Here is a 15,518-nt window from a genome sequence, read left to right as displayed (position 1 = left end):
TTAGGATGGGAGTCTGTGCAGATAAATGTGTGGGAAGGCAGCTGAATTGAAGGATGTTAGTTCATGGCCAAGAGCCTCAGTTTTCTCTGGGCAGAGAAGGAGGCAGAAAAGGGGATAGAAAGAGGCCTGGCAGGGCTGGGCATGAGGGTAGGTAGAAGCCTGGAATAGCAGCCGAGGAGTCTGAAAGAGAAAGCTGCCTGAGGACTCATATGAAGACATCAGAGCAGAGTAAGCCCATAGTTGAGATTAGATACCAGGAATCCATAGAGGCGCTGATATTTCTGGTTCATCAGTCTTCTGAGCCAATTTAGACCATGTAGCACTTTAATTGTTGAGGAAATGAAGCTTTAGTAGCTATTATCCATTAAAATATCCTGATCTAACATCAAAGGTAAAAACCCTATCATTGATATGAATTTTAAAATAGGATTACACTGTTATCCCCGGGGTTACTTGTTCTGTTGCTCTAAGTTTGAGTCACATTGTTATACTTGACTAGTTAATTCTAAGTTTAATTATGCAGATTTTTTGTTTGTTTGTTTTGTTCTCTGAGGTCACTCCAACCGAAATTATTAGTCTAGGTGATTGGTTTTTGGTTTCTTGGATAATTAATTTTCATACCAGTTTTGTTGGCTGGTATTGTGGAAAGGTGAGAAGATTGAGAGTACTGGTGCAGGCTTGAAAGGGTCAAAGGATGCATCATTGGATTCTAGCTAGAAAGCAAAAGATGTGAAACTAGAAGTTAGGTGGTGATGAGGGAAGAGCAAGAGTCACAAGCATGGGGATCATGCAGAATTGGAAAGCAGGCATAATAGGGGCAAAGATAGATCTAGAAGGTTAGGAAGGTTGCCACTGAGGAGAAATCCAGAACTGTGGGCTTGGAAGGTAAGGAGTTGGGAAAACAAAGTATTCCCATTACTTTTACTTAGTATTAAGTAATACTGACTTCATAGTTATTACAATAAATCCAGAATGATTATTCACTTATCAGAAAGGGAAGGGTTGCTCATATATATAAAGGGAAGGGTTGTGTGAATGTAGCTGTTTGACTATATTTGCTCAGTATGTGAACACCTTTGGGTATAGATGGTAGACAGGCTCTGAGAATACCACATCATATCCTCTTAGGTACCTGATCTAGCTCCTCTTTTCACCACTAACAGTGGCAACTTGGTCTCTTTTCTCCTGATTTTTTATTGTACAGGTCTCAGCTTGATCCAGAAGTTCCTGGGAAGAAGACCTTCCAGAAGAGAAGCACTGGCTTCTCACTTCAGACTTCCCTCCTGGGTAGCCAGGTGATGACCATTCTGAAGACTGAGAGATACCTGAAGAAGATCCACTTCCTCTATCTCAATGTAGCTCCCAGCCGGTACTTTAGGTAAGAGCCTATGTCAGACCCTTCCTTCTCTGGCCACTCCCTGGTTTCTGCCTGTGCTCTCTTCCCACACATTTATCTGCACAGACTCCCATCCTAATCAACCTGAGAGGAAGCAGTGTCCTCCTCTCCATACGAATTCCTCTCTGGCTGCTTCTCTGTCTTCTAGTTTCCCTCTTTCTTCCCTTCTCAGCCTCCTCCTTTCCATTCTGCACCTCTGCTTTGCTCCCCTTTGCCTTCACGGTCTTTGGTCTTAGTCATCCTCTTCTACTTTTGGCTCTGTCTTCTTTATTCTGTCCTAAAATGATAGAAACATTTGGTCATTGCCTCCGGAGGGAGTTTAATGGTGCTCTCTTCCAACTCCAATGCAGGAATCAGGTGTTTGAATCTTTACAGTGAGGGGAAGCTTTGAGTTTGCCAAGGTATCTCATTCCTTAGACTGAACCAAAATCTGCTTTCTTTTAACTTCTATCTTCTGGTCCTAGTTTTATCTCTGGGACTATAAAAACAAGTCTCCTTCCATATGACTCAGGAGGCATTAATTTTCTTCTGTTAGTTCTAAAATTTATATATTTTTAAAAGCCCTATTCAAGTCCCATCTCTTCCCAGGAATAATAATAATAATTACCATTAAGTAAGTTTTCCAGGCATTGTGCTAATAAATACATGATGTATTGTTTAACCTTCACCTACCAGGTAGATGCTATTATTATTTCCATGCATGAGATGAGTACCCTGATGCATCAAGAGGTTAAATAACTTGTCACATAGTAAGTGGTAGAAACAGGCAAACCTAGGACTATCTTAACCCAAAAGTCCACGGTCTTTTTTTTTTAATAATAAATTTATTTTTTATTGGTGTTTAATTTGCCAACATACAGAATAACACCCAGTGCTCATCCCGTCAAGTGCCCCTCTCAGTGCCCGCCACCCAGTCACCCCCACCCCCCGCCCTCCTCCCCTTCCACCACCCCTAGTTCGTTTCCCAGAGTTAGGAGTCTTTATGTTCTGTCTCCCTATCTGATATTTCCTACCCATTTCTTCTCCCTTCCCTTCTATTCCCTTTCACTATTATTTCTATTCCCCAAATGCATGAGACCATATACTGTTTGTCCTTCTCCAATTGACTTATTTCACTCAGCATAATACCCTCCAGTTCCATCCACTTTGAAGCAAATGGTGGGTATTTGTCATTTCTAATGGCTGAGTAATATTCCATTGTATACATAGACCACATCTTCTTTATCCATTCATCTTTCGATGGACACTGAAACTCCTTCCACAGTTTGGCTATTGTGGACATTGCTGCTAGAAACATCGGGGTGCAGGTGTCCCAGCGTTTCATTGCATCTGTATCTTTGGGGTAAATCCCCAACAGTGCAATTGCTGGGTGGTAGGGCAGGTCTATTTTTCACTCTTTGAGGAACCTCCACACAGTTTTCCAGAGTGGCTGCACCAGTTCACATTCTCAACGGTGTAAGAGGGTTCCCTTTTCTCCACATCCTCTCCAACATTTGTGGTTTCCTGCCTTGTTAATTTTCCCCATTCTCACTGGTGTGAGGTGGTATCTCATTGTGGTTTTGATTTGTATTTCCCTGATGGCAAGTGATGCAGAGGATTTTCTCATGTGCTTGTTGGCCATGTCTATGTCTTCCTCTGTGAGATTTCTCTTCATGTCTTTTGCCCATTTCATGATTGGATTGTTTGTTTCTTTGCTCTTGAGTTTAATAAGTTCTTTATAGATCTTGGAAACTAGCCCTTTATCTGATACGTCATTCGCAAATATCTTCTCCCATTCTGTAGGTTTTCTTTTAGTTTTGTTGAAAAGTCCACAGTCTTAAGCAGTATGTCATATATCCTCCCAGAAAGCTTTATTTCCTGCGTACACTGCTCTCTTTCTCCTGAGCATTTATTAATGTAGCACTAATGATCCATATCATCCATGCATTTACTGATCAATTAATTAACACATTTTCACTGAGAGCACTGTGCCAGTTATTAATCAATTGTCTTTTGGCTCTAACTCTCCTCTCTCTGCATGGTATTGGGGCTGAGACTTTTTGGTCTGGCCTCCTATTAGATTTGATTAGTAGGGGGTGCTAGAAGGAGACTGGGTAGCAAGATAAAAGAAGGACATTTCTCTTCCCCTTTCTTCCTCTGTCAGCATTGGTTCTTTACCTTGGCGGCTGCAGGCACCTTCTGAATTAGCTTCTTCATGATTCTGAGCTGGGTGGCACCTTCCCATCAGAGTTCTGCATCTTGACTACACGGCCCTTCCTCCAAACTCAGTAGCAGCCTAGCTGTGTCTCTTAAAAAGTCCAGGTCCACACTCTACAAGCCCTTTTTCCAGGCTCAGAGCTTCTGAGAATCCAGTTACCTTCCCTTTGTTTCTTTAGTTCTGGGACTGGCATCCATTATTGTATGTGTGCTGTCTTAGTGTTCCCTTTTGGTTTTTCATTTCTTTGACATCTTAAAAAATATATATATACTCTCTATTAAATTCACTTTGTTGAAATGCCCAGTTTGGTTTCTGTTTTCCTGACTGGACCCTTACTGGTATCATGAAAGAAACTGAGCCTCAAATATGGGATTCTGATATTGATTTGGTAATGTCATTGGCTTTGAACAGTACTGAGCTCTCTGCTGATGGGATATAGGATACTAGTAATCCATGACACATAGTGACATAACGATTAATTTTTTTAATATATTTTTTATTTATTTATGAGAGACACAGAGACAGAGAGGTAGAGACCCCGGCAGAGGGAGAAGCAGGCCCCACACAGGGAGCCCGATGCAGGACTTGATCCCGGGTCCCCAGGATCAGGCCCTGGGCCGAAGGCGGTGCTAAACAGCCGAGCCACTGGGGCTGCCCGACATAACGATTAATTAAACTATCACTTGTGGCTGAATGTGATGAACTACCTACTGATACCCAGTGGCCACCACACTTGATTGACTGGCAGGAATGGTAGTAATGGTGGCAGTGTGGGATGGGACACTTACTGACTGTGGCAGAGAGCTTACACAAAGAAAATTAGAATCTTCGAACTTAAAAAACTATCAGCTCAGAGAACCAGCACAAACAAAAATAATTAGGCACATAGAGAGACAAGAAGCCATAATCAAGAGAACTAAAAAGGCAGTGAATAATTATAGAATCAACATCTGCCAAAGAAGGGAACTGACTGAAGTGAGCTTAGCATTTGGTGGTGCTTTTCCCCAAACAGAGATGCATGTCGATTCCAGTATCAGCAATTGTGTGTCAGTCTTACTATCTGTTCCTAAAAGACTGAGAAGAGGAGCTGAGCTTTTTGGACAGGTGCAGACAGCCAAAGGATCAGGAGGTGGTGGTTTGGGGTACACACCCAGGAGGGGCATGTTTTCTGCTTCAACCTATAATGTGGCCAGGGTCCCAACCCAGAGCCTGGGGCATTTAACTTTTAGTTCTCTGATGTGTTCATACAGATTATTTTCCTATATTATCCACTTATTTTGCCTTTTTCTAGTTGTCCTCAAGTAAGAGTGTTACTTCCAAACTTCTAGTGCACCATCAATAAAAGTAGAACTCTGGCATTTATTGTTTCATTTTGTTTATTTGTCATGTAACAGGTTTTTTTTTTTTCCAATGGTTTGAATTTATCAAATTTTTCTTGCACTTATCCTAGAATTTTTAAAATTCTAATATATTTAAGATACAGTGTCATATGGGTTTTTGTCCTAAGTGTTGATTCATACTCAGAAAGGAATTTATTCCTTCACTTCCTTAGAGCCTTTGCTCAATTGTCACTTCTTCACCCTTTGTCCTCCCCTGGCACTGCCATTCTCCTTTTCCTGTGCTTTTCTTCCCCTCTCATTTATTGCATTTATCATTTTTCTTCTTTAGTATAATGAAAGCTCTAACATGGCAGAGATGTTTGTTTGTTTTGTTTAACAATGTACCCCAAGGGTGTAGAACAGTTTGGTGTAGAGACTCAATGTTTGTTGAATGAATGAATGAATTATCCAGAGTAGGAACAGATTTAGAGGCAGTAAATTATGAGTTCAGTATAGAACTTGCTGTTTCATTAAGGCATAGAGTTTGAGATGTTTTGGAAGTAGTTAAATACTCTCTAGCATCATTTAATACTCTGATCCAAGCCCTTTGAGAGCAAAAATTATGAAGTAGTTATTTCTATGTCCTCATCTCCAATCACAGTACTTGGACAGAAGGGAAACATGATCAATGGTTTAACTAAACTCCATGAAGGCATTAAAAAAGGGGAAGGAGAAGGAACTTTTAAAGAAAGGAAAAAAGAAAGAGAAGCATTCATTAAGAAGGTCATAGGGGAAGGAATGACTCCTTGGGAGAGCCCGGGATCAGTTAGGATAGGAGGCTATTCTATGGGAAGCTAAGCAGCCCAGTGGTTAAAAGGGGTGGCTTCAATCAGATAGATTTTGCTTTAAATCCTATATTTTTCCCTTAACTACCTTAGGTGAAGTTATAACTACTCTTTGTTTAAGAAGAAATAGTTTGGGAGAAAGAATACTTGGGAAAATCAAATCACTTTGTCAGAAAAGAAACAAAGTTTTTATATAACTTGATTTAGTGAGTTCATTCTGAAATCTATCTAAATGCTCTTTTTTTTTTTTTTGCTTGTTTTAAAGATTTTATTTATTTTTACGAGAGAGAATGAGCAAGCATGAGGTAGGGGGAGCAGGAAAAGGAGAAGCAGACTCCCGGCTGATCAGGAAGCCCAATGAGGGACTCATCCCAGGACCCTAGGATCATGATCTGAGCAGAAGGCAGACGCTTGGGATCCCTGGGTGGCTCAGCAGTTTAGCATCTGCCTTCAGCCCAGGGCGTGGTCCTGGAGACCCGGGATCGAGTCCCACATTGGGCTTCCTGAGTGGAGCCTGCTTCTCCCTCTGCCTGTGTCTCTGCCTCTCTCTCTCTCTCTCTCTCTCGTGTGTCTCTCATGAATAAATAAATAAAATCTTAAAAAAAAAAAAGGCAGACACTTAACCGACTGAGCCAGGAGCCCTAAATGCTTTTTTTTTTTAATAGATTTTATTTATTTATTTTGGGAGAGAGAGAGGGTACATGAGAGAGTGTGAGCCAGGGGAGGCATAGAGGAAGAGGGAGAGAGAGAGGATCCTCAAGCAGACTCTCCGCTAAGCTGAGAGCCTGACATAGGGCTTGGTCACACAATTCTTGAGATCATGACCTGAGCTGAAATCAAGAATTGGATTCTTAACTGACTGAGCCACCCAAGCACTTCTCTAAGTTCCCTTAAGTCATTTGCTTAATAATATATTCTAGAAAATTGAGAGAAGAGATAGAAGAGGGCCATTTTATCTCTTAGACATTATAGGCGTAGGACTTGGGACATAATAGCTTTTAAAGGATTCTAAAATATATTTAATGCTTAAAAATGTTATTGGTTCCAAGTTATGAAAATAAAACTGTAAAATAAAAACTTATAAATGCTCTACTGAATGTGCCCAAACATAGCATTATGCTAACTAGTCTCCTGCAACTAGATACAACTATTGTATAGTTCCATATAAATGGCATTTAGTGTGGGATGTAGATGCATTGCACTGAAGTAAGAGAACTTAGTAGGATTTTAAGATGACTCTGGAGGTACTTGTCCAGTGCTCTAGGGTACAGTTTTCCTCTTAATTTGCATGTGTCTAGTCTTCTAGTTGCCCCCTGCTTTTCCCCATTCTCAGTTACTCCAAACAGCACCCCCTAATGATCTCTCTGTGTTATTTCAGTACCTAGAGATAAACATGTTTTATCATTTCCAGGATGTACTTTTTTTCATATTTTAACATCTCTGAAGTTGTGATGCATCTTACAAATTCATGAAGTATCACATTGGCAGCATTTTAAATTTTAGTGTTTAATTTTTTTTTAAATGCTGGAGCTTACAACTAATGGAATCTTAGATTTGATGGTATGTAAAGTATCTGGATCTGGAGATATGAACTCCTTAGAACTGGCTAGGTGCCTTTTTATTTTTTTCTTCTCTATCTTTGGCTTCCATTTCTTCTTTTTTTTTTAAGAATTATTTATTTATTTGAGAGAGAAAGAAAGAGAGCAGGCATGCACATGAGTGAATGACAAAGGGGAGGGGTAGAGGGAAAGGGAGAGTGAAACTCAAGTGGTCTCCACATTGAGAAAAGAGCCCATGCTGAGGCTCGATGCTGGACTCCATCTCAACCCAGAGATCAGGACCTGAGCCAAAACCAAGAATTGGGCACTTAACCGACTCTGCCACCCAGGTGCCCTTGGCTTCCATTTATTCTTAATAATATTTGTTTCCTCTTTTTAGTTTGAACATCATTCTACTGTTTCCCCTCTTCCAACCTTCCTCTGCCTTCATTTCTGCTTCCATGTTTTCCATCTCCAACCTTCTTTTGTCCCTTCCTGAAGCCTGCACAAGTTCCCAGGGCTCCTGCTGATCAGAGCTCTTTTTAAAAGGCCCTATAACCTGGTCGTGGTGCCACCAAAGAAGGTGAACCCTGAGCACTACATCTTCTCTCCCTTTGGGATCCTGCATATACATCCTGTGGAGGGCAGTGAGACAATAACGCTGGGTACCTGGCACCGCCACTCCGTCCTCTGGCAGCAGCTCCAGTTCATTCCATTCTTCAAATATTGCCTCTTATACAAGGCCTTGGCTCGGTAGGTGATGATGGTCTGGGATTTGGGGACCAGTGTTGCAGGGAGCAAGAGCATGTTATCACTGCCCTCTGATTTGTAGTTGGAAGAGGAGTGTGAAGTTACAGGGACTGCAGCGGTGTCGAACTTTCCTAGAGAAGCATCTGCTCTTGGCTGTGCCCCACTTTGGAGCTGGGCTTCTGCATATTAGCAGGTAAGGTCTGCAAACACAATGTCAATGAATGTTTTGAAATTATTTTTACAAAAAGTAGTAACATGGTCCTTGTAGAAATTTTGGAAAATACAAAAAGACACAAAGGGACAAAATCTTTAATCTGACCACGTATAAATAACCAAGACAAACATTTTGTTAGTCTTTTTTTCTATCACATATACAAATTTAGTCATACTTGACATATTGTTAAGTAACCAGTTTTTTTCTGAATAATGTATTCTAAGCATATCTTCATATAATTATGTATTCCTACATCAACTTGCCCCAGATCATACAATTATTAAGTATTGCATCTGGGGATATAACTCAGGTATTTGAATTCAAATTCTTTGCTTTTTCCATACTCTCTTTTCTCTTGGAATCTTTCTCTTTCTTTCTTTCTTTCTTTTTCTTTCTTTCTTTCTTTCTTTCTTTCTTTCTTTCTTTCTTTCTTTTTTGGAGTGGGGGGGGGACTTAGTGATTCCTATTTTCAGTACTTTTTTCTTTTTCCTGTACTTCTTAGCCCCTTCTAATTATTTTCTGTGAGAGAAGTTGTAAATTCAAACATCTACAGGGCCCAAACAAAGGCTTTGGAAGAAAGACAGTGGATTAGGTGCAAGACATTAGGGGGTGTGGGGAATGCAATCTGGAGACTACATCTAAATAGGACAATCACTACTCAGTTCCAGTTCACTGTTGCCTCTGGGAATATGGGTATAGCATGCCAGCCACCTTATCTTTTTTAGGATTTCCTGGAAATCCACATTTTGTTTTAAAGTGTCTTAATTTTACCTAATTAACTCAGATTTTTATTAAAACAGTGTGCTGGACAACTCTTAGTGGAATATATGAAAGCATGTTCAGTCTGAATTTGACCCATGGGCTACCAGTTTACAACCTTAACTCTAGGAATCCTCTAGTCTAGCCTAATTATCATGGTATACTTAAAAGCATGATGGCTTGGAGGCTGGACAGATCTGAATTTAAATCTTGAATACTAGCAAGGGACTTTATTCTCTGAGCCTCATTTCCTGATATGAAAACTAGGGATGAAGATTTCTTCAATGCCTCTAAATAGGTACTAAATAAAATGACACCCATTATGATCATCCTCTGCTTATTGGGTGTCTTTTGGCTTGAGGTATTTTTAGAGATGTGAAGTTTTTGGGGAGTGTGGGGAGAGTAGATAACAGAGGCAGATTTTTCTCAGGGATGCTCAGTCCATGTTAGATAAGTTGGAGGTTCATCACCTTTGATCCTAAAACTCATCTGTCCATCTAGACTTTTAGAGCCCTTAGCTTCCTCTATTCTAAGGAAGAAGCCTCTGTGGTTTCTCCTTCTAAGTCAGACCTTGGGATCTATCTGACCCTCTCCTAGCAGAAAGGTCACTTAGTACAAACATTTGCACAAATCCCAGGCCTTTCCCAAAGAATTCCCTAGCCAGCAACTTCCTCAGCTTGAATTCTTCCAAAGAACAATCAAGAGGAAGCTGTCACTGTAGGTCACTAGGAATATTATAATCTTTCTAAACTTTTGCTTATTCTAAAGTGGGCTAGGCTGGAAAGAAGTCAAAGGTGTTCAAGGAAAGAGGGCTGAGGGGGGCAGCTGGGTGGCTCAGTGGTTGAGCATCTGCCTTTAGCTCAGGTTATGGTCCCAGAGTCCTGGGATCAAGGTCTGCATCAGGCTCCTTGCAGGGAGCCTGCTTCTCCCTCTGCCTATGTCTCTGCCTTTCTCTGTGTCTCTCATGAATAAATAAATAAAATCTTTAAAAAAAAAAAAAAAGGTAAGAGGGCTGAGATGCTGGCTCTGACCAGCTTAGCCCTTGATCCCAGGCTTCTGCAGGAGCTGCGCTCTGTACCGTGGCTTCCCCAAGAGCCCAATCGAAGCTACAAGCTGCTGGACCTGCAGCAGGCTCTAGCCAAGGAGAACCACAAGGCTCTGCGGCTGCTCCATCGCTGCCTGCACCTCTGCACATCCATCCTTCAACTGGTAAGAGGCTCCAACTTATTGTGAACCTTTTCTCCAAGGTAAGCTTGTCAGAATTTCAGCGTCGTCTTGGCTTAAACTTCTCCTGGGATCCCATGTGTGGCCTGGATGTTGCATTTGGCTCAGAGCCATTGTCCTGTCCAGCAGGACAGCGGAGTGGATGGATCAGTTATATAGATGGGCAAAGGCTTGGACTCAACCTTTTCTCTAAGGGTTGGTCATGGCCTTGAGCAGGGAGGGAGGGAACATAACAATAATTTTTCTTCAGTTGTTTGTGCCAGGGGCATTAGGGAATTTGAAAGTTGAAATCTGGATCTTTTGTGCTGCTGGGCTTATCTTTGAACCCATCTTGAACCTTTGGCAGGCCACTGTGGCTGTTAGTGGCTGTTAGAAGCATCCAGTGATGATGTCCTTCCTAATTATGCCTACTTTGCATTTTTGGGACATGCCCCCCGCTTAGGGTTCCTGGAGGTCCTGGTGTGTTTGTTTTCATCACTATAGTTTGTTGTCTGTCAGGTGGGCCTGGATATTTTCACAGTTCTCTGGTTGATCCCCACCTGCAGTTAGTCTAGTTCTGAGAGAAGGGGCCCAGCCAGATTTTGTGAACATGGGAAATAATGGAAAGAAGGCCCCCTGTAGATTGATACAGGGAGATGGCTTTTAGCCTCCGGACAATAACAGGCTGACCTGCCATTGCACTAAGCTCAAGGGGACAGAACATGGGGGCGAACTGTTCCATGGCCTTTCTCTATCTCCTAGTTCCTAAATCCCACCTTTGTTTTAATGTCACAAAACTATAATTTTTGTAATGGTCAGTAGTTTTTGTTAATTAAGGTATAATTTACATGCACTAAGGAAAACAAATTTTAAGAGTTCAGTTTGTTGAAATATTTGCATATATATATCTCCATGTAACCAAACCCAGATCAAGATATAGAATATTTCCAGCACCTCAGCAAGCTCCCTGGTACTTCTCCTGTCAATAACCCCACAAAGGTAACCACTACTATCATCTCTGTCACCATAGATGCATTTAGTCTGATTTTGAGTTCAATATAAATGAAATCAGCATGTCTGGCTTTTTTTTCCACTCAACATTTTGTTAGTGGGATTTATCCATAATCTTCTAGGTAACAGTGGTTCACTTTTTTGTATGCTATGTAATATTTCCCTCTATGAATGTACCACAATTTATTCTTCTATTGATGGACATTGGAGTTTGTTCCAGTTTTTGCCATCATGGGTAATGCTGATAAGAACATTCTTGGACATGTCTTGATGGACATAAGCATCCATTAGTTTGGAGCATGTATTCCAGGAGTAAAATTTCTGGAATAATATATATGTTTTGCAGTACCAGACGGTTTTCTAGAATTGTTTTACCAGGTTTATATTCTCCAATGTAGGAGATTTCCAGTTGCCCTATGTTCTCATAAACTCTTGGTATTACCAGGGGTTTTGATTTTAGCCATACTGGCATACAGTGGTATCTCACAGTAGTTTTAATTTGTATTTCTATGATCACCAAGGTTGTTAAGCGTCTTTTCATGTATATTGGTTGTTTTGGTACCCACTTCTGTGAAGTGTCTTAATTCTCTTGCTCATTTTTAATTGGGTTATCTTTTTTTCCTATTAATATGTAGGAGTTCTTAATATATTCTAGATGAGTCCCATATCAAATATATGTATTATAGATATTTTCTCCCAGTCTGTGGCTTGCCCTTTTCCTATTTTAATGTTATCTTTTGATTAACAGTTCTTAATTTATTTGAAGTTCATTTTATCAATCTTTTCTGAGTGGTGCTTTTGAGTCCTGGTTTAAGGAATCTTTGCCCACCCCAAAGTCATGTAGATATTTTCCTGTTTTCTTCTAGAACTTTTATTATCTTTTCTTTCACATTAGGTTTTTGGTACATTTCAAATTAATTTTTATGTATGGTGTGAGGTAAGAATCAAGTTTTATTTTTCCCATTTATTGAAAAAACTATCCTTTATTCACTTAATTACAATAGTGTCTTCTTTTTTTTTTATTTATGATAGTCACAGAGAGAGAGAGAGAGAGAGAGAGAGAGAGAGAGAGAGGCAGAGACACAGGCAGAGGGAGAAGCAGACTCCATGCACCGGGAGCCCGACGTGGGATTCGATCCCGGGTCTCCAGGATCGCTCCCTGGGCCAAAGGCAGGCGCCAAACCGCTGCGCCACCCAGGGATCTCACAATAGTGTCTTCTTAAATAAAAGACTATATGTGTGGATCTGTTTCTAGACTCTCTTCTGTCCCATTAATCTATTTATCTGTCTTTTTAAAAATTATTTTAATTTAAATTCAATTTAGTTAACATACACTTATTAATAAATTCAGGGGTAAAATTTAGTGATTCATCAGTTGCATATAGCACCCAGTGCTCATTACATCACATGCCCTCCCTAATGTCCATCACCCAGTTACCCCATCCCCCCCACCCATCTCTCCTCCAGTAACTCTGTTTATTTCCTAGAGTTAAGAGACTCTTATGGTTTGCCTCCTTCTCTCTTTTCATCTTATTTCATTTTTCCTTCCCTTCTCCTATGATCTCTTTTTGTTTCTTAAATTCCACATGATTGGAATCATATGATACTTGTCTTTCTCTGACTTATTTCGCTTAGCATAATTCCCTCTAGTTCCATTCACATTGTTGCAGATGTCTTTTTGTCAGTGTCACATCATCTTAATTATTGTAGCTTTATGGTATGTCTTGATATCTGGTATTATAAGTCCCATTACTTTTTATTATACAAGATTTCCCTGGCTATGCTAGGTTCTTTAAATTTCCATATAAAGTTTAGAATCGGCTTATTAATTTCCACAAAATAATTTTGCTGGGATTTTTTTATTGCCTTGCTTTTTTAAAAAAGATTTTATTTATTTATTTGACAGAACACACACACAAGCAGAGGGAGTGGTGGGCAGAGGGAGAAGCAGGCTCGCTGATGAACAGGAAACCCGAATGGGGCTCTATCCTGGGACCCTGGGATCATGACTTGAGCCGAAGGCAGCCGCTTCACCCACTGAGCCACCTTGGTGCCCCTATTACTTTGCTTTAAATTTGTAGGTCAATTTGAAGGAGAATTGATATCTTAATAATATTTTGATTTCCAAGTCATAAACATGGATTTCTTCATTTATTTTGATTTCTTTAATTTCTTCTACTAAGGTTTTATAGGTTTCCTGTAGAGGTCTTGAACATATGTCATTAAATGTATTACTAGATATTTGATATTTTTTGTTGCTATTATAAATGTTTTAAAATATTATTGTTTCTGGGATCTCTGGGTGGCTCACTGGTTTGGTGCCTGCCTTTGGCCCAGGGCGCGATCCTGGAGTCCCGGGATCAAGTCCCACGACGCGCTCCCGGCATGGAGCCTGCTTCTCCCTCCTCCTGTGTTTCTCCTTTCTCTCTCTCTACGTCTATCATAAATAAATAAATAAATCTTTTAAAAAATATATTATTGTTTTTAATAGTTGCTACACCATACACAAAAATTGATTCATGATTGATAAAAGACATAAGCGTGAAAAGAAAATCCAGAAAGCCTTCAGGGATCCCTGGGTGGCTCAGCAGTTTGGCGCCTGCCTTCGGCCCGGGGCGTGATCCCGGAGTTCTGGGATCGAGTCCCACATCAGGCTCCCTGCATGGAGCCTGCTTCTCCCTCTGCCTGTGTCTCTGCCTCTCTCTCTCTCTCTCTCTCTCTCTCTCTCTCTCTCTCAATCTCATTCTCTCTCTCTCTCTCTCATAAATAGATAAATAAATTCTTAAAAAAAAAGCCTTAAGAAGGCAATTTTTATTAATAATTTTTATTATCTCAGGGCTTCTTAAACAAAATATAAAAATGTAAACCATAAAAGAGTCAAGACATTTATCTATATTAAAATTAACTTTTTAAAAAGCACCATAGAATGAAAAGACAAGCAAAGGTAGAATGTAGAGCCACTTCCTATGCTGCTGTGTGGAATGGAGTGGAACTTGTCCCTGTTGGCAGTCACCCCAGAAAGGGGGGGTGATATAGGGGAAGGGAGGATGGGTCATCATCCCAACTGGTAACTGAATTGTTTCAGAAGCAGGCTTGTACTCTGTGCTCAATAAAAGCATGCTGCTGCCCATTAAATTGTAGCATTACTAAATAACTAAAATAGATTTGAAACATTAAATAATGATATAAAATATGAGCATTTGGTGGATAACCTTTATCAATTTTTAAGGATGTTTCCATCAATTTTTTGTGTGCTAAGAGGTTTTATCATGAATAGATCTTGAAATTTGTCCAGTGATTGTTTTTCTGCTTCTATTTAAATGATGAGAATTATTCTCCTTTAGTCTAGTATGCTGAACTGTCAGTGTTAGACAACCTCTGTATTATTGGGATAAACCTATTTTCTTTCTCTCCTATATAACTTTTTATTTCGATGTAAATTCAAATATATTAGGAGAGTTGCAAGGATAGTATAATAAACTCTCATCTACTTTTTACCCAGATAGTTTGTCTCATTTATCATTTATGCTTTTTCTTTCTCTATGAATGAATACATTGTTTTCCTGAACCATTTGAGAGTTTTAGGTTGGAGATACTGAGTTCCTCTACCCTTAAATATGACAGTGTGTTTCTCTGAAGAGCAAGGACATTTTTTTTCCATAACTCTAGTCTGATGCTCAAAAAATAGGAAATTTCACTTTGATACAATTTTGTTATCTAACCCACAGTCCTTGTTAAAAATCTGCAAATTATTCCAAGAATGTCCTTTATTACTATTTTTTTTTCTTGCTTCAGGATTCAGAATCCATGTAGTGGTCATTCCCCCTTAGCCTGTTTCATACGTTACAATTTCTCTGCCTGCTTTTTGGTTCCTTGTCTCTTAGTGGGACAGCTCTTCAATAGGGTCTTCATTCCAAAGCTGCTTCTCTCACCACGTCAGACCAAGAAAAGCCTTAGCCTTTTTCTGGGCAATTTCCTCTTTTCTCTTTTGCTTCCCTCTCTCCCTTAGATGTTTGTTTCCTGAAGATCATTCCTCCAGTAAACCACATTTTCCTAAATTCCTGATCTGGGGAACCTAGTCTAAGAAAATTATATTAGATCAAGTTCTTTCATCCTTTTATGCAAATATTCTACAGCCACAATAACTTTTCTTATCTACTTTATCTTTCAGTTTCAGAGAAATACATGTTAAAACGCCCTCCTGTGACTATAGATTTGTTAATTACTCCTTGATATTCTTTTGCTTTGCAACATGTATTTCAAAATCATGTTATTGTGCATGCAGG

The 15,518-nt window shown here is 39.9% G+C and overlaps 1 protein-coding gene across 1 annotated transcript in view; it reads left to right on the top strand.

Annotated features, from left to right (window-relative positions):
* DNHD1 (dynein heavy chain domain 1) overlaps positions 1–15,518 on the top strand; it is an 82,396-nt gene that overhangs the window by 4,038 nt on the left and 62,840 nt on the right. The window contains 4 exon segments of the mRNA XM_055317712.1: positions 1,205–1,378; positions 7,845–8,048; positions 8,128–8,238; positions 10,071–10,227. Coding sequence (XP_055173687.1) covers positions 1,205–1,378; positions 7,845–8,048; positions 8,128–8,238; positions 10,071–10,227 — 646 coding nt within the window.

This window comes from Nyctereutes procyonoides, unplaced genomic scaffold, assembly GCF_905146905.1.
Source record: "Nyctereutes procyonoides isolate TBG_1078 unplaced genomic scaffold, NYPRO_anot_genome, whole genome shotgun sequence".
In the NCBI taxonomy this organism is placed as follows: Eukaryota; Metazoa; Chordata; class Mammalia; order Carnivora; family Canidae; genus Nyctereutes; species Nyctereutes procyonoides.
The sequence above is the reverse complement of the archived record's forward strand: the minus strand, read 5'-3'. Positions and strand labels throughout refer to the sequence as shown.